Source organism: Canis aureus, chromosome 18 (genome assembly GCF_053574225.1).
Source record: "Canis aureus isolate CA01 chromosome 18, VMU_Caureus_v.1.0, whole genome shotgun sequence".
NCBI classification, from domain to species: Eukaryota; Metazoa; Chordata; class Mammalia; order Carnivora; family Canidae; genus Canis; species Canis aureus.
The window spans coordinates 21,367,254-21,388,358 of record NC_135628.1 but is presented as its reverse complement, the minus strand read 5'-3'; the positions used below and the strand labels follow the sequence as shown (position 1 = coordinate 21,388,358).

Sequence of the window (21,105 nt, the reverse complement as noted above, 5' to 3'; positions counted from 1 at the left end):
CAGTAAAATTGGAAATTGAATTATAGCTCAAGAAAAAGGACAGTAGCCTTGAGGTCCCGATCAACCTGGACTCTGATCACTTTTGTTTGCTGCACCCATGTGTTAGGTTACTAGCAAGTTAATAACTGCGCGTGAGCAGTTCAAGGCTCAGTAGAATTGCTTTAGACATGAAATAAAGCTAAAATGAATTTGTGTCCAATATCATTGGCATTAGTGCTCATTACTTTTGTGGTGTAATGCCTCGAACCATCTAAAATCAATTTTAAAGATTACCTATTATTTTATAAAGAAAATAAAACACATTTCCAACAGAAATAAAGCAGTGAGTATAATCCTATGAGCAGTTCCTTGTACCGTGGCTGGCAGGAAGACCACTGACAGGCAGACACAGGAAACTCTGCAAACGGCGAGCACAAGTTAATATTAATGGGTCGTTGCCATATAAATCCTCTCTTGAAGTATTTAAAACAAGAGTGGTAAACATTTGTAAATGTAGAAAATAAATCTCAAAAAGTAGTAAAAGGGATTTACTACTTTACTACTTGTACTTGGTAAATTAATCTTCATCATGTGATATGGTCATCTTCTGGGAGAAGCCAGGGCAGAGGACACGGAGGGGAGGGGAAGTACTTAGCTGCTTTGCTTGAGATTTTGCCCTTTTAAAAGGCACAAAGGTTTTACTTTTCCTTTTAGTAGGCCTGTAAAAATATTTTCCCAAGCTACATTGGTAAGCCTGTTGAAGCTAGATTTTTGGTTTTCATGCTCTACGTGTTTAGACTTTTGCCTTCTTGAAGAAAAGGACTCTGTTTTATTTTGGAGGAAAGGAAATCTTCTAATGACCTTGAGTTTTAAGCACATTGACATAAATGCCCAAAAAAGATATGCTTTCCTAATTATTTGTGTAAAAATGCAGAATATAAGGTAAGGTTCATTTGGTCTGACATACATGATCCGGTTTTCATAGAGCTCTCTATGCAAAATCCTGTGTTGGGCAAAATTATACTCCGGTTTTAGTGTTTTAGTTTTGTCCCCTCTATCTGGTCTCTGGTCTGAGTGCCTGGTATTATATAATTACTGAACTATTTATAGAGACTAAATTATTGTATATCAAGTTCTTTCCTAAAATGGTAAAACCAGTTTTAGTTTAAAAATAAGGGTGTACTTTGACTTAATTTCCTGTTTGAAGACATGCAGGTCAGAAAAAAAAATACCACATTCGGTGATAATATGATTTTGAGCCGGTACAGATTTGTTGGACTTGTTTTTAGCTTTCCCTGGAGTTCTGATGCACTCACTGGTTGAAATCTGTACTCTCTGTAAACTTTGACCTTGAATGTGGGAAGGCTAATAAGTACTTATCACAAAATTATCATATTTTAAGTGTATATATGGTAAAATTGGCTGGGAGTAATTTTATTTGGTGGCTTATTTTAACGACATAGAAACACAGTGCCACCGAAGATTATGGAGAAATTTTTAGTTAGTCTTAGGTATTCAAAAAAAAAGCCACTTCTCAGGTTAGCCCTTGTAAACATGTACCTAAGCATACTTGTAAAGTTTTAAAATATAAGACATGCTGAGAAATATATTGACTTTTTAATACAATTTTTAATAGTTGTTCAAAGTTTTGATGTTTCATGACAGCCTAGCCCATAAAGATCACAGAATAGACGTACTGGTTGGCAGTAAAAAAAATTTTTTTAAGGAAAATAAATTTCTAGGAGTATAAGCAAAATCTTTCCATAATTAATCCACATGGTCACAACAGATGGTTAAATTGAAGAAATGTCCTTGAAGTTATTCTTTTAACAGATGTTCTTAACTATTAGCTTCATGTTTTTACCCACCTAAATTTCCAAATAATTGAATAAAAGTTAACATATGCTTTCATCCTTTTAATAGGCAATGTCTTTAATTGATGCAAAGTTTGCCATAGTGAAGAGATTACTTCAGTGGCACATTTTTAGCGTTTCTCTCTGTCCTACCCCTCTGTCCATCCCTGGTCACCGATCATTTCTCCTTTTTCCCTTTTCCATAGGGTCCTACAGAACGCACTCCTGCTCTCGGATAGCTGCCTTCACCTCTTCTTGCAGAGCCACTTGAATTCAGAAGACATTGAGGCTTGCGTTTCTGGGCAGACCAAGTACTCTGTAGAAGACGCGATTCACAAGTTTGCCTTGATGAACAGACGTTTCCCTGAAGAAGATGAAGAAGGAAAAAAAGAAAACGATATAGATTATGATTCAGAAAGGTATTTCCTTGCATTTCGATGTAATGTATATGTGTTTGCATAATACAGAGTGCACATATGCATGTGTATAGATATATCTACACACTTCACTTTTTTGTTGATGTAATACTAAGATAATGAAAAAATTAATTGACTGAGATTTTATTGAGCTGTGACAGCTCATCATAGTAGTCTTCACACACACCTCCACACTGAATTAATGAATGCAGTAGAAATTCAATTATCTGCATTCTGATTATGTGACTTTCATTTAGTCAGACTTGAATTATTCGCGTTTAAATTATCTAGCTAAAAAAATATCCAACTGCACTCCAAATGGCTAATTAAAAGTCCAAATTTCCTGTCTCTCTTTGTGACTGGAGATAATTAAAGTTCTCCTCTGTTACTCAGGCTTTGAGTGTGTTGTGAAAACCAATTTCCTCTTTTTATTATTTTCCCCCTCTCTTCTTTTCCAGTTCATCCTCTGGGTTTGGACACAGTAGTGATGACAGCAGTTCACATGGATGTACGATGAGCACAGCTCCACAGGAATCCTGAAAAATAATTCTAATGTTACCATCTTAGGAATAGCAAATTATGTCCACTCATGGAGAAGAAAGCTTGCTAATATATCCTTACCTAGAGCTCACTGTCATGATATTAGGAATTTAAATTCTTAAAGACGCTGGGTTGTTTATTAGTGGTATTTTTATGTTGTGTCTTATTTTGGCTAAGCTCCTGTAAAAAGCTAAAGGCCTGTGAATGCAGTCTCCTTATAGGCAAACATTATTGGTAAAATAAGATCCTGCCCTGGAATGAAATGATATATGCATTTAGAAAAATCTCCTTGGTTTTTACTGAATTTTAAAAGATAGGTATATAGGTAGCCTGCATTTAAATTCCAGACAGCACATTCCTTCTTGCATCAGTGGGACAGTGTTAGCATCAATACAGCCTGTATGATCTTAACCACGATGGAAATTGACAGCATAGACCAGGCCGCCTCTCTCAGACATGTGGCTGATATTTTGTGGGCACCCACCCCCTGCACTGGGGAAAAACACTTAGCTTTGCGCTGTTTGATTGGAATATTTTAAGAAGTTTCACCTTTCCAGTATTTTATTTCACATTTAGATGGAAAGTGTATCTTATGCATAGAGACATGTTAAAATAATGTTGATGTCTTACACAAAAACAGAAATAGTGTTAGTCATTTTGCTTATATTTGCAATATATGGATTCAGAAATACATTTTCATTATCCAGATTCACACATGGTTTCTGGAAACAAGTAGTTTGTTTTCATTATTGTTGTGCGATTAGAATTTACGGGTTAACTATTTATTTTTTGACTAAATGTGCAATTTCTTACCACTAGGTAACTTTCAGTGTCAGTGGTGGCTACTTGTCACTTATTTTTACGTTAGAAGTGGGATCTTATAAAAATTAGTAAATTTATCAGTAAATATTCCTGTGATTTAGAAAAGAATATCAACTTGCTAATTTAAATTTTTTTTTTTCATTTTTAAAAAGCCCTTTCTTTTAAAGCATCTACCGAGGACTGGTATCATTTAATAAAATGTTGCCTTTTTTTAGTGACTCAAAGAGAAAAGGTCTGAGATAAACTACAGTGAACTTCAAATTTCAGACGAGGCAGCATTTTCTTGAGATAAATATCCAAGTTTCTTTTTTGTTGAATGGTATGAAATATCTCTGAAACTACCGGGAAGATGTTTTTACAACACTGGAATAACTTGTTGCTTTAATTAAATGTTACCTCACCTCATTTTATTTTAACTGGGAGTTTAAAAGTTACCATGTTATTAAAAAGTCTTTGAAATGCTGGTAACAAAGAACAGAAAAAAAAATTAAATTTAGAATAAGAATGATCTCCTTAATTCTTCCTTCTTGTTTTTATTTGGTCTAAAACATTGAGCTTCTGTAAATATTGATTTAATGTATCTTGGATCTCATTACTTTACTTTATTCATCTAAGACTTATTATTTCAATACAGAGGAAAAAAAGATTTAGCAACTTCTTTTTATCTTGCTAACATGTAAAGTTTGCCATCAAGTCATTTAAGAGCGATCCTTAGCTTGCTGGCAATATGTATTTGAATTCACATTATTTGTTTAAACAGCAGTTTTGAAAAGCATGTCAAGTGCCACCGATTGTCGTATTATTTTTAGATGATGTAACATAGCCATCAAAATTGATATTAAGTATGCCTAATACTGTGGTATGTAAACTTCACAAGATCATCGTTTTCACATTAAACGTGAAAAAATCAAGTTCAGTTTGTTGGATCACTTATTTTATACAAGAGAATATATTTCTTCTGACTAACACCTAAATAGGGGTGTTTCTGAATGAGCAGTAAATTTTAATGAGAAACTTTGGTAAGATTCGGTTTAATAGTCCCTATAGCTGTGCACAAGTGAAGCTTTTAGCCTTGGTTTGATGATTGTGATATCTAAGCGTTGGCTTCTTAAAACTCATTTTCTGCAGCTGAGATATTTAGGTGAACTTCAGCCCCCTGTGGCTTCCTTGCTTTGTTCTGGTCTCTTACTTTTCTCTGGCATATTTTTACAAAGCTTTCTTTAGGAAAAGAAAATAATTACTAAGTAACTAAATTAAATAGATGTTTATTTAAAACTATTTTTAGTGTAACTTAAATTTAAAGAATTCTAATCTTGGATGCTTTATGATTTACACGCAGCGACACTGTATTTCCCTGGCTAATTCTGAAAGGGTAAATGATTCACCTATAAAGCCAGTTTATGTGTATTGTTGGAGAACTGACTTTATGTATAACCCAGAGGTGTCAACAATGAAAATCAACAACCTGTTACTTAGGGCTTCTTTAAAGTCTCACTTGGAAGAAAGTGATTTAGATAGCAGTTAAAATTTCAAGTTTTAAAAATTACTAAGGAAAACCAGAAATGTTTGTCTTTAAGTAGTTATATCCCTTAAAATATTAAATATCTTGCAGGAGCTTTTCAAGCCTAATGCACATTTTATTGAATAATTAAATACAAGTGATATGCAATAACCTTACTGTAGTAAGGTAAAAGAATAAAATTTCTTTTATGGCTATTCAGAACATAAACAAATTCATTTAGTCTAGTCACAATTGCTGTTATAGCCAACAGTAAATTGAATGCCACTGTGAACTCCGTTTGTTTTTTTGATGCCTTAAGGATTCATCACTATTGAGCTGCTGTGGCACAAATAAGGTTTTCAGTATTTCAGCGAAAAAGGAGAAGACCCTTTTTCCACGAAGGGCCTCTACAGTTTTAAGACAAAAATAACAAGACAAAGGCTTATTCTGTTTCTAGTTTTCCTCCTAACATTTAAATTGCTTAGTCGATGTCCTGTGAATACAATGTAGCATCTTTTCAATGGATAAAACCATTTATTTCAACATAATTCTGTTTTTGTTTGGAATACAGACCTTTTCTTACTTTATTATATATACGCACACTTTCAAAAAGAAATGCCGTCTGAAATTAATTACTGCAACTTGACATTCAAAGCATAGACACAATGTCCTTTGCAAATAAAGGTCATAAGACATTAATACACTGTTAACAGGAAGTTCAAAAATTGTCGAAGAGTGTAAGCAACAATTTCTCTAAAATCTGAAACATTTACAAAGGATCTCGCCTCTGTTCTTTGCCATATGCATCTCACAAACGAGTCCCCATTGTCCCTGTAAGTCAGACCCGATTGCTCTCCGCCCTTGTTGCAAACTTTTCCTACATCGTTACTATGAACAGTGCATCGGACACTAATTTATTTTAGCTGCGCAAACTCTTGGTAGTTAATGATCCCTTTTCTCTATCTCCAAAATCCCAAAGACTTCTTTTCAAAAGGTCCAGAAGAGAAGAGGGGAAAAAAAAAAAATCAGCTACAGTTTTCTGCTGCACGGCAACTCTCAAAGACACTATGCAAATGGCTTATGCTAAAGAGGAAAGTAGCCTTTCGCGCCCCCACCGAAGGGCAGCCTCATCCCAAACCCCACGCCGCCGGCCTGGGGCGCCGCGGAGGCACCGCGCGGGCGGCGCTTGCGGTCGCTGTGTCGGGTCGTTTCTTACCTCGGGGTCTTCTTATAGCCGCGCCCCCTCCCCACCGGCGGCCGCGCTCCCGCCGCTGCAGCCTCGGCCGCCCGTTGGCTGCGGCGCCCCGGCGGCTCGCGCACACTCCCCCGCGCCGCGTCCCGCACACGCGCGCTCCCGCCTCCTCCCGCCCGGGCGCTCGGCCGGCGGCGGCTGCGGCGGCGACTGGCTGGCAGGTAGCGAGCCAGCCGGCCTCGGTCCGGTAACCCATGGCAACCGCCCTGGTAACCCATAGCAACTGCGCTGCGGAAAGAAAGAAAGAAAGAAGGGAAAAAAAAAAAAAAAACCCGGGTGGAGGGGGGGGTGGGGGGAAGCGGTGAGTGGGAACAACCACCGCGAAATGACAGCGATTTACAGCACAAACCTGCAGCGCCCTGTCCCCTGCCCCACCTGCTGCCAACGTGGGCAGCGCGAGGCCCCCTTCCCAATGTGACAGTGACAGCTCTGGCGGCCTGAAAAGTAGTAATACAACAGCAAGGCAGAGGGACCTCGCTGGGCGGTGGGGATGCAGGTTGGTGTGGGAGGGAGCTTTGCAGAGCGGAGCCCTCCGCCACCCCGACCCCACGCCCCCCCCCCCCCACTCCCGGGCCTCCGGGCTCAGTCGTCTCCTGGGCCCCCGCTGGGCCTGCGAGCGCGCGCGGAGCCGCGACCCCGCCGCTCCGGTGGGCTCGGGGTCGGCCGCGCGGGAGCCCCGGGAAGGCGAAGGCGGCGGCGGCGGCGGCGGCGATGCTCGGTCTCGACCCACCCGAGGCTTTGTTCTGCAGATGCTCGCGGCGCTGCGGCCCCCCGGCCCCGCCGGCCGGCCCGGGAGAGGCGGCGAGGCCTGGCGGGGCCCCCGCGGGCGCCCCTGGGGCACGGCCCGTGCGCCCCACATGGGTCATCTGCGCCCGCACCGCACCCATTAGTTAACCCCTTTTCCTCTCCAGTCTCCCCAGGACCTTAAAACCTGCGGGGCGGACGCGCCGTCGCCGGAGTTCGCCTCCTCCCGCCTGGAGAGGGAGGGGACAGTCGCGCTTGGGGGCGGGACGGGGCCTCGGGGTCGAAGCCGTGCCTCCGGGCCCAGAAACGGGCCTGGGTCAGAGTTTAATGCCTGTGTGTGCCGGGGTGGGGGTGGGGTGAGGTGGGGGCGGGGGTGGAGACACAAATCCCCCCCCCCCCTCCCCCCGGCTTCGGGCTGCGGGCCCAGGAGCGCCGCTCGGGTCTCCGCCTGGGAAAAAAAGGAGGCGCGCGGCGGGCGGCAAACCCGGTGCAAGGCCGCGGGAGGACAGCGGGGGGCGCTGCCGGGCCGGCGCTGCGAGGGCCGCTGCCGCCCGAGAACGCGCCGCCGGGGTTGGCTAGCCGTCCGCGGGGTGGAGTGGTGTTCGGGGTTCCCGGCGGAAGGAACCTGCGCCTCGCATAGATTAGGGGAGCATCGCCTGCTCGCTCGTGTGTTCGCGGACCCTCCCAGCCCTCCACGCGAAGACGATGCGGGAACCAACCTGGGACTGGTTCCACTGGGTGCAGAGCACCTAAGCACACGCAAGTCCAACCCACCAGGAAATGTCCTGGGGTGAAGACCGGCTGCCCCAGCTAGGAAGCTGCAAGTCCGCAGATCTAGGTCTAGTTCAAATGAGCTGGGATCCCAAGCCCATTTTGATGTTTTAAGAAGGAAAACGTTTGACCTGGATGATTTTTGAACTCCTTTGAGATCTTAATCCTCAATGAGTTTCCTTCTGTAGATGTGGACCAGTTACAAATCCAAGTAGCAGAGCCAGCAGCCACATCTTTTTTGGGGAGGCAAAGACGCACACGAGTGTAACACCCCCTCATTCGTACAATGTATGTTCCTGGACAGGTGATTGGATCCACAGTGTTTTATCTAACTTTTGCTGGTAGACAGAAGGGAATCTGGTTGTGTAAAGACTGCTGTTTTAAATCCTTTCATAAAGGAAAGAGTCTTCCAAACATGTATTTTTGCAGCCACAGATCCTAGGGAACCTTGGTTGATTTTCACAAGTATGCACGTTCTGGGCTCCACCGTCTCCTGGGCAGCTGGGGCCGAGAGACTGTACGAGCCTTTAAAGGTAAAAGGGAGCTACTTGCGTGCCTGGGGATCCATTCAGTACCATCCCAGCCCTCTGGTCGTGGTGTACTGGGAGCCCTGTGCTTTAATTTAATTTTTTTTTAACAAAAGCAATTACAGAAAAGTGCAAATTTAACGTGTGACATTTAACATTTTGCCGTGGCAGGCAGCCTCCACTTAAATGGGGTCTTTCTGCAGAACAACAGGAGCCGAAAGGCCTTGTGTCATGGAGTAATGTAAGACACAATCTAGGCTGCAAACGCACAATGAATCGGGAAGGATTTATGTAATTAATTGACCAGTCTTAACCTGTTATCGTGATGTAAGGAATTTGGAACTCATTAATTTGGGCTCTGACAGATTTCATATTAGAGCTGGCAAATATGGATTGAACCTCTTATTCTTGTAGCAGCTGGAATTTCCATGACAGTGAGGATTAGTGAAGAAGACCTATTGCTGGAGTCAAACTGCCTCTTTGTAATCAGTAGCCCTGCTCTGCATTAAAGGGATAATGAAAAAAAAAAGGAAAAAAAGAAAAAAAAAAAAAAAAGGAAGAGGCGTTATTACCTGGCTGAAGAAGCCGAAGGGGCTTGTGTTCACTCTGCTGGTATGTGTGTTGAGCTCCAGCATTTGCAGGCGAATGAAAACATTAATTTCAATCATAAAGTTAGGTGGTTTCCCAAGCACCTTGAGAGAATGAGAAGGTAGAGGGGTCTCAGGGTCGGGTTTGGTATTTTTGTCAAACTTAAAAGGGATGAAAAATGGAGCCTTTGAATTTCCTCTATGTGAACACAGAGACTGTGTGGAGAAGGATATAGAAGTCCTCTGAGGGGCAAATGGTATTTCTTGTAATGTCATATCCACAAATGAGCAATTGAGAGCCTTGAAGGAGAGCCTGGCTTTCTTAGGAGCCACTCACTGTCTCCTGCTCAGAGCTCTTTCATGGACCTCACGAAACCCAGGACTCACATAATGAGCCTTTCATTGATCATCTAATCTCTGTCCTCTTCACAGGATACGATGTCTAGTAAATCACCCCTTTGGAAATGTCTAATTTCTTTTTTGAGATTTTAAGAAAACCCAGTAAAGACCTAACTTTCATTTTTCCCCCTTGACAATCAGAAAATTGCTAGGTTGAAAAAAGGGTCTTGAGATTAAACTAAATGTCTTTTCTTTTCCTTCCTTTCATAACACTTTCCCCTATTGCTGTGCTATGTGATAAGGTTAATATAACAACTGCCGTAGGGATCATTAATACAGGAAGATAAGCAAAGTTGCACGTTTAAAACATTTTCAGGGTATCATTTGCCTCCTTCTACTGATAAAGAAGCCTTTGGTAACAAATGCAGAACGCAGGCACTGAATATTTAACTTTTTAGACAGGAAGCCCAATTGACCTTTCCTAATACAATATTATTCATAAATACTCTTGAAAGCTGGGTGCTGATTGCTCTTGAAATGTGTTTTTTTCACTTGTATATTATCTTTTAAAAACTTTCATTTGAGCATGACTTAAATTTTAATATGACAAATATTATTATAATATAAATCTTTGCAAAACAGAAAGATTTCCAGCCCTCCTCCCCGCCTCCCTTTTCTGTGCTGTCAGGTTCCAACTGAATTCCAAAGTAAAGAATTTTCTTTTTAGTTACTGATAATGGGATTTGATCTAGCAACGGAGTACTTGGTACAAAGATTTGTTTTGTGATTATCTTGTTAACGACTGATTTCTTCAGCTTTGGTTCCATTTAAATGAATGCATAAAGATAAACACTAGAAATTGGCATCAGTATATTAATGTTATCCTTCACATTGAGAGAGCTAGTAGTTGTTATTGGTATTATTATTTCAGTGGGAAGGCTGTGAAGATAAACAGTTGATATCAGCCAGACTTGGATAACTAATATAAACCATGACAAGGGCGATTAATAGTGTATATAAACACACTTCAAACTTGTATACATGATCTCAGCTCTCACCTACGGATTTCTTTGTATTTTTTTTTAAGGGTAATTTGTAAGTTGACGATTACAAGGTTATCAACTCATGTGCTGTGTGTACTGTTTATATATTGGAAGTATGGAATGGACATATTGAAGCATGATTTGTCAGAGAGAGTGTTGACTGAAAGGAAGTCTGATGAATTGAGTTCTGGCTCTGCCCCTAGCACATACCCAAAGGTAGCTCCCAACTCCTCTGGACTGCAGTTTCCTCATCACTGCAATAAGAAGATTGAATACAGAATGCAGAATGTCTTTAAACATGTAATTTTAAAAGGTGTTATTTAAAAAAAAAAAAAGAAAATTAGGTTGAAGTTTCCATGGTCAGTTACATTTTCGACACATTGCATTAAACAAAATTTAACATTAATTTTTCTGCAGGACTTGTTGGGGCTTTTTATATGTTAATATACACTGTGAATCTCTATGTGTGTGTGGGAGGGGGCAGGGAGGTCTTCTTTATGCGGTTTCCTTAAACTGATTTGAAGAAGAGAATCTAAAATTCTATGATTTTTGAATCTGTAATATTTTGGATCTCTTCCCAGAATGAATAAGGGACACTTGCTTTCATCCTAGATGTTCTTGAGGTGGGGTGTGGGCATCACTAAGTAAGACGCATTCCCCTTTAGAGAGCAAGTTCTATACAGAGACAGGGCGTATGGTACAAAGTTTAAATCTTAGTTTCAATGCTTACAAGATAAGTGACCTGAGAATGGGTGACTCAACCTCATGGCATTTTTTTCTTTCTTTATAGCATGAGGACAATAATACAACGTGAGGCTAGGTTTGGAGTGCTGATGAAGTCACTGCATGTTCCCTCTGCTTGGATGGGTCTTTTCTTTTTCCCTCCCAATGCCTTATTGTTTGGCTCATTCCTACTATTTATTTGGCACTCATGTCATGTCTCCTATGCGCTTATGACTGATGTCAATTCTGACCACACCCACTACAGGTCAAGTACCCTCCCCGTGGTGTTTCTGTAGTAAGATCCATGACCAACCTCATATCCCCATGTGCCTTTCTGCCCTCCTCTCCTCTGCATGATTGGTCACTCGTCTGTCCCTCTGTTTAGGCAGAAGCTCCTGGAGGGTGAGGACTGCATTTCATCTCTGCCTCCCACCCCTCACTACCCAGCACCAGCCTATAGTTTAATACAGAGCACATTCTACAGTCAATGATGAAGTAACTACTGCCATGTGGTGGGTGAAAGGCCTGCAGACCCTCCTAAAGCCTCTTTCCTGCGGCAGAACCAACAAAAGTAGTAGTAGAAGAGCTCAGAGAGCAGGAGCAGGTAATTCAGAGATGTTTACCTCCTTGAACTTGGAAACTTTGGTCACCCTGGGGGTTCCTGAGAGAGAACCCTCTGTTGCAAGTGCCTTGTTTCTTATTTCTCGTCTGTAGTAGGCCTGGAGATGATAAGTAACGTAACTGTCCCTTCGTGACGTCTGCATGACAGTCAATAAATGCTTTGCTGGAGATTACTGTTTTCGTTGATCAATGAGACCATTCAATGAAACATTTTGATAAAATATTTCTTTTGGTCAACTTGTTTCTGATAAGACACTGTGCCTTGTGCAGTGTGTATACAGTAGAGTGACATCTGAAAAACTGGGGGTGGTGGTGATTTCAAGTTGAAAGATTTGACTGTGTGGACAGGTTAGCAGTTTCTCCAAATGTCTGCTGCTGTGTCATATATAACCCTATATAAAGCTGAAGCCCAGACTGGCTTTTATTTATTTTTTCTTATTATTTTTAAAATATTTTATTTATTTATTCATGAGAGACACAGAGAGAGGCAGAGACATAGGCAGAGGGAGAAGCAGGCTCCCCGCAGGGACCTTAGTGTGGGACTTGATCTTGGACCCTGAGATCACGGCCTGAGCCAAAGGCAGAAGCTCAACCGCTGAGCCACCCAGGCATCCCCAAGACTGGCTTTTAAAGAGGAACTGAAAAGTAATTTAGGGTTTTACTAACATCTCCTAAAAAGCACCAAAGGAATCTAATTTTAACACCCAACTTTCTGTCTCTGTCTCTCTCTCTCTACACACACACACACACACACACACACACACCCCTCATTTTCCTTGTCAGTTTTTTTTAAACTTTTGGCAACTTCAGGGACTGTCCAAGCTTCCAAATCCCAGCCCACACTGGCTCTTGTCTTTCTCCCCCTCTTCTCTATTCTGTCCTACCCATCCCTTGCTCTTCTCTCATGGAAATTGGTGACAGCAATCTCCAATCCTCTTGGTTTCTGGCCACTTTAATTCCAACCAGAGTTCCTGCAGTCTGGCAAAGACAGACTTCTGTGGGGTGGGGGGCAGGAGGGCCGGGGTGGGGGCAAGGGGGGATGAGAGTGTAGATGTGGGTGTGCTGGGCGCAGAGGGTGGGAGCCGGCTGGCTCTACTCACAAGGTATTCTTCCCCCGTCGCAGAAGCGAGCAGAGCAAACCTGCAGTCTAACCCTGCCAATGCAGCTTCCTGAAACTCCTCATTTTTTAGATTCAATAATAATAAACGGTAGCTTGGCATCCCATTTTTATTTTCCTTTCTGTGGGTCTATCTACCAATTTCAGCCTCTGACCTTCAGAGGAATTCACCTAAAGCCACGATGTAAAAATCAACCTTATTTCTAAAGACCATTGGAGAAAGAGTCTGTGACTTTTGCTAATCCCCAAAGGATTAACAACTTTTTTTAGAAAATTATTTTAAATCCATGTGCCTTGGGGCGCCTGGGTGGCTCAGCGGTTGAGCGTCCGCCTTTGGCTCAGGTCATGATCCTGGGGTCGTGGGATTGAGTCCCGCATCAGGCTCCCTGCTTCTCCCTCTGCCTATGTCTCTGTCTCTCTTTCTGGGTCTCTCACGAATCAATACATAAAATCTTTTTTTTTTTAAGATTTTATTTTTTTATTTATTCATGAAAGACACAGAGAGGGAGAGAGAGAGAGATGCAGAGACACAGGCAGAGGAGAAGCAGGCTCCATGCAGGGAGCCCTATGTTGGACTCGATCCTGGGTCTCCAGGATCAGGCCCTGGGCTGAAGGCGGCGCTAAACTGCTGAGCCACCGGGGGTAGGGGGGGTGTGTGCTAAATACATAAAATTAAAAAATATATATCCACATGCCTCATGCTGCCTGTGAGGCCCAGTCTATGGCTGGATCACTTGAGCTCAGGGTAAATGTGTAAGAAGCATGGGTGATGCCAAGGAAGGGCAGACTCTGTGTCTGTCCCTGGAACAGGTATGCCCTCCATGCACAGAAATTCCAAAATCCTGCAAGCAGGGTTGGACTGTGCAGGATCTAGGGAGGGGAAGGCTGCATGTGTCCATGGGTTGGATGCAGCCAACGGGGGTTTAGAATACAGCCATATTTTTATGTGGGGGAAAAAAATTAAATGTTTTTCTTAACCTTTTATTTTCTAGTTGAAATGTTCCCAACATTGCTATTTCATCCTAAGTTTTGCTGGAATACTTGATGGTTCTTTTCTGAATCGAGCTTGTCTGTAACTGTAGTAAATAGGGGGCCTCCAAACTCAAACATGACATTTTGGTAAGGGTTTCGACAGTGAGTGGTATCATGAGCAATTTGATTTAAGGTTAGTTTTCGTGCAGTCTAGGGACTCCTGGAGCTTGTGGAGCCGGACCTCCAGAGGAGCAAAAACCATAGCCAGGAGTAAACATGGATTGAGTTGAGCTGCTCTTCCGACCCCGAAGAGGACCAGAAGAAAAGTAAGAGAATGGTGGAAGCAGGTGTATGATACTGTCTGTTAGAGGGAAGGAGGCAGTTTTGAAATAGAATGTAAGTAAATTAGGAGCTGGAATTATGTAAAGAACACACTGTCATTATAATAAAGAGAGCCCAAGGAGCAGCGTGGCTCCAGGGAGCGAGAAATCTATTTCTCTTTCAATAACTCTCCGCCACAGGTAGGCAAGGCCCGCTCCAGGAAATCATCCGGGGACACAGGCTGCCAGGTGGTCCTGCTGTCCCTGACAGGAGCTTTCCAACGTTGCCCCACTCCCTCCTATGTCTAGCTCATGAGATGGAAAGGCGAGAATAACTGGGTCAAAGCACTTTTTAATTAATTAATTAAATTATTTTCTTTTATTTTACTTTATTTCTGTTTGTCAATAGAGTTCTCAAGCATACACACATGTAAAGACAATGGAGTATGATACACTCCCCCACCCTATGTGCCCATCACTGAAAGTTACCTTCATGTTGTAGAACATGTACCATTTACGTGCCCCAAATATGCCCTCCCCCTCTGCTGGATTATTTTAAATAAAATCTCAGACCCCTTCAAGCAGCTATCTGAAAGTTGCAGATATCCTTGTCTTGCTTGGTAGAACTCCGTCACCAGGCCACGTCTAGCGGTGAGCAAGGCTGGGCAGAGTGTCCCAGGGGCAGCTGTGTGCCCAGGACAGAGGAGAAAAGGCTGCACTTGAGATCACAGGATTTAGGGGGAGGGGGTGCTTGAGAGAGGCCATGGAGATTGAAGTGAAAATGCACAGGAAACACTAAGGACATTTCTAGACGGTAGTAAAATCCAAACGATGACGACTATATCAAGGCTATAGTGAATCTTCTGCTCTTGAATTTTTAGCTAATGCAACATTTGCTGAGCAAAAACAGAACAGCAAGATGAAGTGGCTTAGAAAGTCTTCACAGAATCTTGCTTTTTTTCTCAACTGTGTAAAATTAGCTGAGAAAATGATTCTAGAGGAGAGTCAATATATACTCTATACTCTTATGTATTATGAAGAGTCAATATATACTCTTATGAATTATGAAGATGGTTTGTTTGCTGCTACTGTTGTAATTCTGTCTTTGTAAGGTGTTAAAAGGTGTAGGTTTGTTTGAGACCTTGTGTATCTTTGTGTAATAGAGAGGGAATGAGACACCAGAGAACTTAAAAGGAGCAAAAGAAGAACTAGTTTAAACTAGTGTAATGAATCAATTCATGCCAAGAAATATTTATTGAGCTTGTGCTATATCCAAGGATTGTCCTCGGCCTCAGGGATACAAGGATAACAAATGGATAGTCCTTGTTCTCAGGGGCTCTCAATCTGGGGGCAGATACACATGGAAGCATGACCATAGAACGAGACAGAGTGAATTGGGTGCCACAGCTGAGAGTAGTGGGCACGCATCGCTCTACCTGCCTACTGTCCATTCTTTTCCTACAAGTGTCTTGATTTTTCCTCAGGGGCAACAGCTCTTTGCTCTCAGTTCATAGTGGAGCTGATTCAACCTCCATGCTTGGCCAATCAGAACAATGCTATTTCCCTGGCCCAGGTCATTGGTTCAGGAGAGGGTACAAGACTCCAATGGTTTCTGTGCAGTTATAGAGAAAAGAAGTTCTCTTTTATCTTCTGGAGGGTAGATGAGGGTGCAAGCCTGGAACCCTGGGACACCATCTTGCCACTGTAAAGGGAGCCTGCCTGAGAATAAAGCCACAAGAAAGAGAACAGAGCTGAGAGAGAAGAGAGTGGGCCTTGATGACATCACTGTAAATCTCTTAAATACTTCCCACCTCAAGCCCTGCAGGAAGCACACCACTCACCGATTTATTCACTCATTCATTCATTCACTTGCTCACTTTTCTGGCATTGGCTGCATTTAATCCCTGTAACATTATTACGAATAGGTACCATTATCCCCAGTATATAAATGAACCTACTGCTAATTAATGGAAGAGTTGGAATTTAACACAGGTCTGTTTATAAATCCTAACTCATTTCCCTATATGATTTCCCTAGACACAGCTCTTAAGAAAATAGCTCTTATTGACCAATGGATTCTCTAAGCACCTAGCATAGTGCACTTGCTTCGAAGGAGCCTCTTACACATTTATTGACTGTATATTTGTGATATAAGGGGGGTGGTGGTGCTGTTAATCAGAGTAGGGAGCACATAGGAGGTGAAGGAGGAAGAGGAGGAGAGGATGAAATTCAAGTATGGCAGTGATGACTTTGGGGTGGGGATACAGGAAGAGATGGTGTGTTTTGAAGCTCCAGTGTGGGGTTGAGATCAGCAGAGAGGTCAAAGATGGAAATTCAAAAATCGTCTGAGAGGAGAATTGACAGAGGTCATCTCTGCACAAATGTCTAGTCAGTGAGACCTGCTGTGACCCCAAAATTGCAATGTCCTCTCAACTCCCTTACCCTGTCCCTCTCTATCCCTCTTCTCTTCTTTATAGTCTCCGCAGCACTCACCACCTATATCCATGTTACTTACCAACTCGTTTTTCTCTGTCTCCTCTGCACCCACCCAACAATATAAACTTTTTCTTGTGCAGAGAGATGACTGTTATTCCCTGTCTTATCCCATGTGGCCAGACGAGTGCGTTGCACATAGGAGGTGCCTAAAAAAGATACTTGTTAAATGAATAAATGAAAAAAGAGGAGTGGATGAGGTTGCTCACTGATGGCAGACCTTGAGGGAAAGGGACAGAAGGCCAAGAAGAGGAAATCTGGGAAAAGACTGAGAAAGTCTATGAGGCAATACGCAAATCAATAAAGAGCAATTTCCAAGAATAAAGAAAGCAGAGGGTTTCAAGAAGGCAGGAATGGGCTGGCAGCAGGGCCCAATGTTGCTGAGAGGTAAAAAAAAAAAAAAAATCCGCTTCCATTATATTTGGGATAAATTTTCTTTGGTAATGTTGTTCAGCAGCAGAATGTGGTAGCACCTGGGCTCAGTATATCATGAGAATATGAGTTCCAGTCCGGTCATTTATTAGTGATGAAAATCTCTGAACATCTGAGCCTCGCTTTCTTTACCTGTACAATGAGTATAATACCGATCCTATCTCAGAGCATGATTGTGAAGGTGAGCTGAATTACTGCATGTGAAATGCAGGTGTACTTTGAATTATCACTATTATTACTGACTTGCAGTGAGTAGAATAAATGTACAAGAAAAAGAGAGTCACCAAGATTTCTATAACCATTGTTTTTTGGGATTCATCGATTTCAAGACAGAACAAAATACAGGATGAGTCTTGCTGTCATTTTTCTTTTTTTTTTTTTTGTTTTTTTTTTTGTTTTTTTTTTTTGCTGTCATTTTTCAATCAGGGTGCATTCTCATTTGAAAGGGAGTACACTGTACTTATGAATTCGAATTTGGGGCTTTTTCTTCATCATGCCTAATTCAGGCTTTCCACACCCCTTCTTGCTCAGGCTGCTTATGCAAATACAGAACCCCAAGCCAAGAGGCAACATTTCAGTTCCCTGTCAATTGGGCTGAAGAGCTGCATGCAACCATTCTCTTCCCCTGCCCCCTCCCAGGGCATATTGTTTCTCACCCTTTGTAGCCAGGAGGTTGCATTTCTCCTGCCTTTCTAGAAAATCACTGATTATATTTATGCCTTTTATATTTAGCCTTTTATATAGTAGGCTTTGAGTTAGATTTAGTCCCAGTGGTTGAAAGTTCAACGTTTTCTCAATATTTTCCTCCAAAACCACAACCGTATTTGGCAGCAAGGAAGATGAGGGATGAATAGGCTTCCATGTTGCTTGGTTATAGATATGGAGATGCTGGCAGAAATTTGCAAGCATTTGCATATATACAATTGTCTGTCTGATGTTTGCTTCCATGCTTGCTCTCCTCCTCTGCCCTCTGTTCTCTTTGTGCAGTGAATTACTAATACAAATACAGATAATGAAATTTCTGATCCCAGCCTGCAAAGCAGACGCACATTTTGGAAGGTATCTGGGGAAAATGGATGGGCTCTCTGATCTTGTTGCTTTATCCAGACAAGGAAACGAAGGGGAGAAAGTAATTACAGGGACTTGTCTTTGAAGGTAGAATGAGTGGCACTGACAGGATTTCTTTTCAGAGAATCTTGTAGAGATGCTATTTTCTTGTTAATACCAATAGGTATTTCCCGGGAAATCGAGTTTACTTATTAAAATGTGTGTTCAGCAGATGGGGCGCTGTTCACAAGAAGCAGAACAAGTTCTGTCCTTGGGGCTTCAGAACAGGGGGGTCTAGGGACAGGTGAAGTTGGTCCTCAGGATAGGGCAAATCTTGAAGGCTGGGGGAGGTAAATTTACCCCCGAAACCATCTTTTGGTAAATCACTGCTTCTGCAGATTCAGGAGCTGCCAGTTTCTTAAAGCAGATGTGTGACTTTGTTGGGTAAGTGGAGGTGGTATGGCTCAGGGGCCCTGGGTAGGTGACAGGAATAACTGGAAGGCTCAGCCCGCCTGACTTCAGAATATGTTCCCATTAGCTATTAGAAAGACTGCTGGAGGAGAGAGCTGAAAAGAAACTCTAACTGGAAATATTTTAAGGCAACAAATAACATTTTCTTATACCTTTCCCTGCAAGGGGACCCAAAGTTGATACGCTGGAAAGCGAGCCACTAAAATCAAACCTATGTTTTCTTAAACAATCAAATGAATAAATAATGAAGTTCTCGTTGTCAATGGACTATATAATTTATGGCATAACACGATCACCTTCTGTTCCAAATACGCGTGTCAACTCTTCTTTTTAAATAATCTTTGATTTTTCCTATTGTTGCCCTTTTATCATATGTCACGTATTAAACACCAGTTCTGTTTGTATGGACAGGTTTCTAAACAACCCGAGTTTGTGCTGACAGCTGTACGAAAAGAACAAATATGTGCTTTTTATTTCATGTAAATATGTATTTGCTGTCAAATAAGACAGGGTTAAGGACACTAAGATTTTGTCTTTCATAGCTCACTAAGGGACAGCTAATCTATATCAGAAATAATTTTAGATGTAGAACTGCGGTGTGGGAAATACGGACCTCCCACTGGTTGAAATGACAATAGTAGAAAAAGAAATTCGCTGGGAAGGGTTATAAAACCCTTTGTCATACAACTTAAAATATGTTGGGAATAGAATTTTAAAAAGAGAGAAATGAAAAAAATAAAAATAAAAGAGAAATGGCTTAGAAAACTGTACTAACAGCTATTACTGTCTTGGAAATTAGTTCAGTGGTATCATAACTTTAAATAGATGTATATGAAAAAAAATAGACATATATGAAATGATATAACTTTCCAGTAACATGGGGTTAAGTAAAAAACATCGCTAGTATTATTTTAGATCAAGTAGATTCATTCCTTGAAATTGTTGTTGTTAAAGAACTCATGGGGCACCAGCTAGGTGCTTTGCTTTCTTTCTGTTCTTGGATAGCAAAGCCTTTAGAGCCCATAATGGGGTAAGTAGGGGTACACTCTTAACCACTGCTGTTTTGTGAAGAGAGTAAATGAAAGAAAATTTAGCTTAAAAATGCAAACAGTGCTCACCCTAATGTGCTGTTGGACTATACACAGTGGAGATTTCAGCTAGTATGTGGAATTCATTTGCAGATATAATGGATATGAATTCGAGTATGAAATATTAATTATGTACCATATTGCTTCTGTTGGGATGCGTGCTGTCTGCCATTTTCGGTGGCACTGTGGGCTGATTTTCCCCCTGACTCGTTTCTTGTTTCTTGATGTCCACCAGGCAGTATTGCTGGGATGTGTCAGCCGAGGAGCTACCTTACTGGAATGACTGTTGTCCCCACTTTCCTTTACGCAATGAAGAATTAACTGTTCAGGTACAGCCCTCTGCCTCCTACAATATATCTTATGACACAGAAGGAGAATTTTAATAAGACTTCCAAGGGGTCTGCTGCCATTTTTTAGAGGAGGGAAGGTGTCCTGCAAAGGAAGTGCATGGAAACTCTCAAGAGGAAGCTGTTGAAAACACCCCCAGTGAGAGGAACGGGTGTCATCCCATTTTATTGTCTACCTGTCACCACAGCCCTTGCATGATTCTGACAGGCTGCTCTTTTCTCTTGTAGCCATTGCTGCTTTATGTCATTTTCTTGGTTGAACATCTTTATTTCTGACTTGTTACAAACCATTAACTAGTTTCCAGGTTTCAGTGTCCTGGATACTTTTGACTAGTAAGTCATTTGGCATAACAAGGTTTCCCTTTATCTTCTTGTGAAAGAAAATCTCTACATGAAATGATCAATGTTCCAATTTTTATGAATCCTAGCAGATAGGAAGTGCCTGTCATCGGATGCAAGGCATCTTTTCTGAAAGCATATTCTACTTCATATAATGGAACTTGACAGACACACTAGGTAACCGTTATGCTGTTTGCAGGGAAGCTTTGCACAATTCAGGGGGGAAAGCAGAGAACTTTACAAATATATTTAACTTGTAATGGTTGCAAATAAACACAATACTGTTTTTAACCAGATTTCGTGGATGAAATGTTTTTAAACGTAAACTTCTTTGAATATATTTTTTTAAAATTCAGTCATTTAACAGTTGTCAATCTGTATAAACACACTTTAAAAGTGGTCATGAGGGACACCTGGGTGGCTCAGTGGTTGAGTATCTGCCTTCAGCTCAGGTTGTGATCCTAGGGTCCTGGGATCGAGTCCCACATTGGGTTCCCCCTGGGGAGCCTGCTTCTCCCTCTGCCTATGTCTCTGCCTCTCTCTCTGTCTCTCTCATGACTAAATAAGATCTTTAAAAAAATAAAAATAAAAGTGGTTATTATATGTAGTAGCGATAAAATGAAGACTGGCTGCTTTGGGTGCTGATATTGAAAATAATACAGACAGACGTGTGGCTTGATGACATATTGCTAAAACATGAGGAACAACTTAGATTTTAGCTTGCTTTTTCATAAAGCTACTCACACATGAAATTGATGTAA

General features: G+C 41.8%; 1 protein-coding gene and 3 long non-coding RNA genes across 10 annotated transcripts in view; 2 read left to right on the top strand and 2 right to left on the bottom strand.

Annotated features, from left to right (window-relative positions):
- The window catches only part of SNX10 (sorting nexin 10), a 74,478-nt gene extending 69,957 nt beyond the window's left edge, over nt 1-4,521 (top strand). For all 5 annotated transcript variants that reach the window (XM_077856467.1, XM_077856463.1, XM_077856464.1 and 2 more), the window contains 2 exons: nt 2,039-2,251; nt 2,707-4,521. In XM_077856467.1, the coding sequence (XP_077712593.1) occupies nt 2,039-2,251; nt 2,707-2,788 (295 nt within the window). In that variant the 3' untranslated portion in view covers nt 2,789-4,521. The remainder of the gene's footprint in view (nt 1-2,038; nt 2,252-2,706) is intronic.
- On the bottom strand, nt 1,589-6,695 carry LOC144288714 (uncharacterized). Of its 3 annotated transcripts, none has more exons than XR_013356690.1 (2): nt 6,328-6,695; nt 1,589-2,196 (listed from the first exon to the last, which is right to left on the bottom strand). It is a non-coding gene; the product is annotated as an uncharacterized LOC144288714 (long non-coding RNA). The 3 variants fall into 3 exon arrangements; XR_013356691.1 differs by lacking the exon at nt 6,328-6,695 and adding an exon at nt 2,638-6,321; XR_013356692.1 differs by lacking the exon at nt 6,328-6,695 and adding an exon at nt 2,436-2,631.
- LOC144288715 (uncharacterized) lies at nt 6,606-20,640 on the top strand. Its single transcript, XR_013356693.1, has 4 exons — nt 6,606-6,859; nt 11,483-11,701; nt 14,017-14,133; nt 19,894-20,640. It is a non-coding gene; the product is annotated as an uncharacterized LOC144288715 (long non-coding RNA).
- LOC144288716 (uncharacterized) lies at nt 15,359-17,391 on the bottom strand. Its single transcript, XR_013356695.1, has 2 exons — nt 16,643-17,391; nt 15,359-15,846 (listed from the first exon to the last, which is right to left on the bottom strand). It is a non-coding gene; the product is annotated as an uncharacterized LOC144288716 (long non-coding RNA).
- Nucleotides 20,641-21,105: the final 465 nt, after the last annotated feature.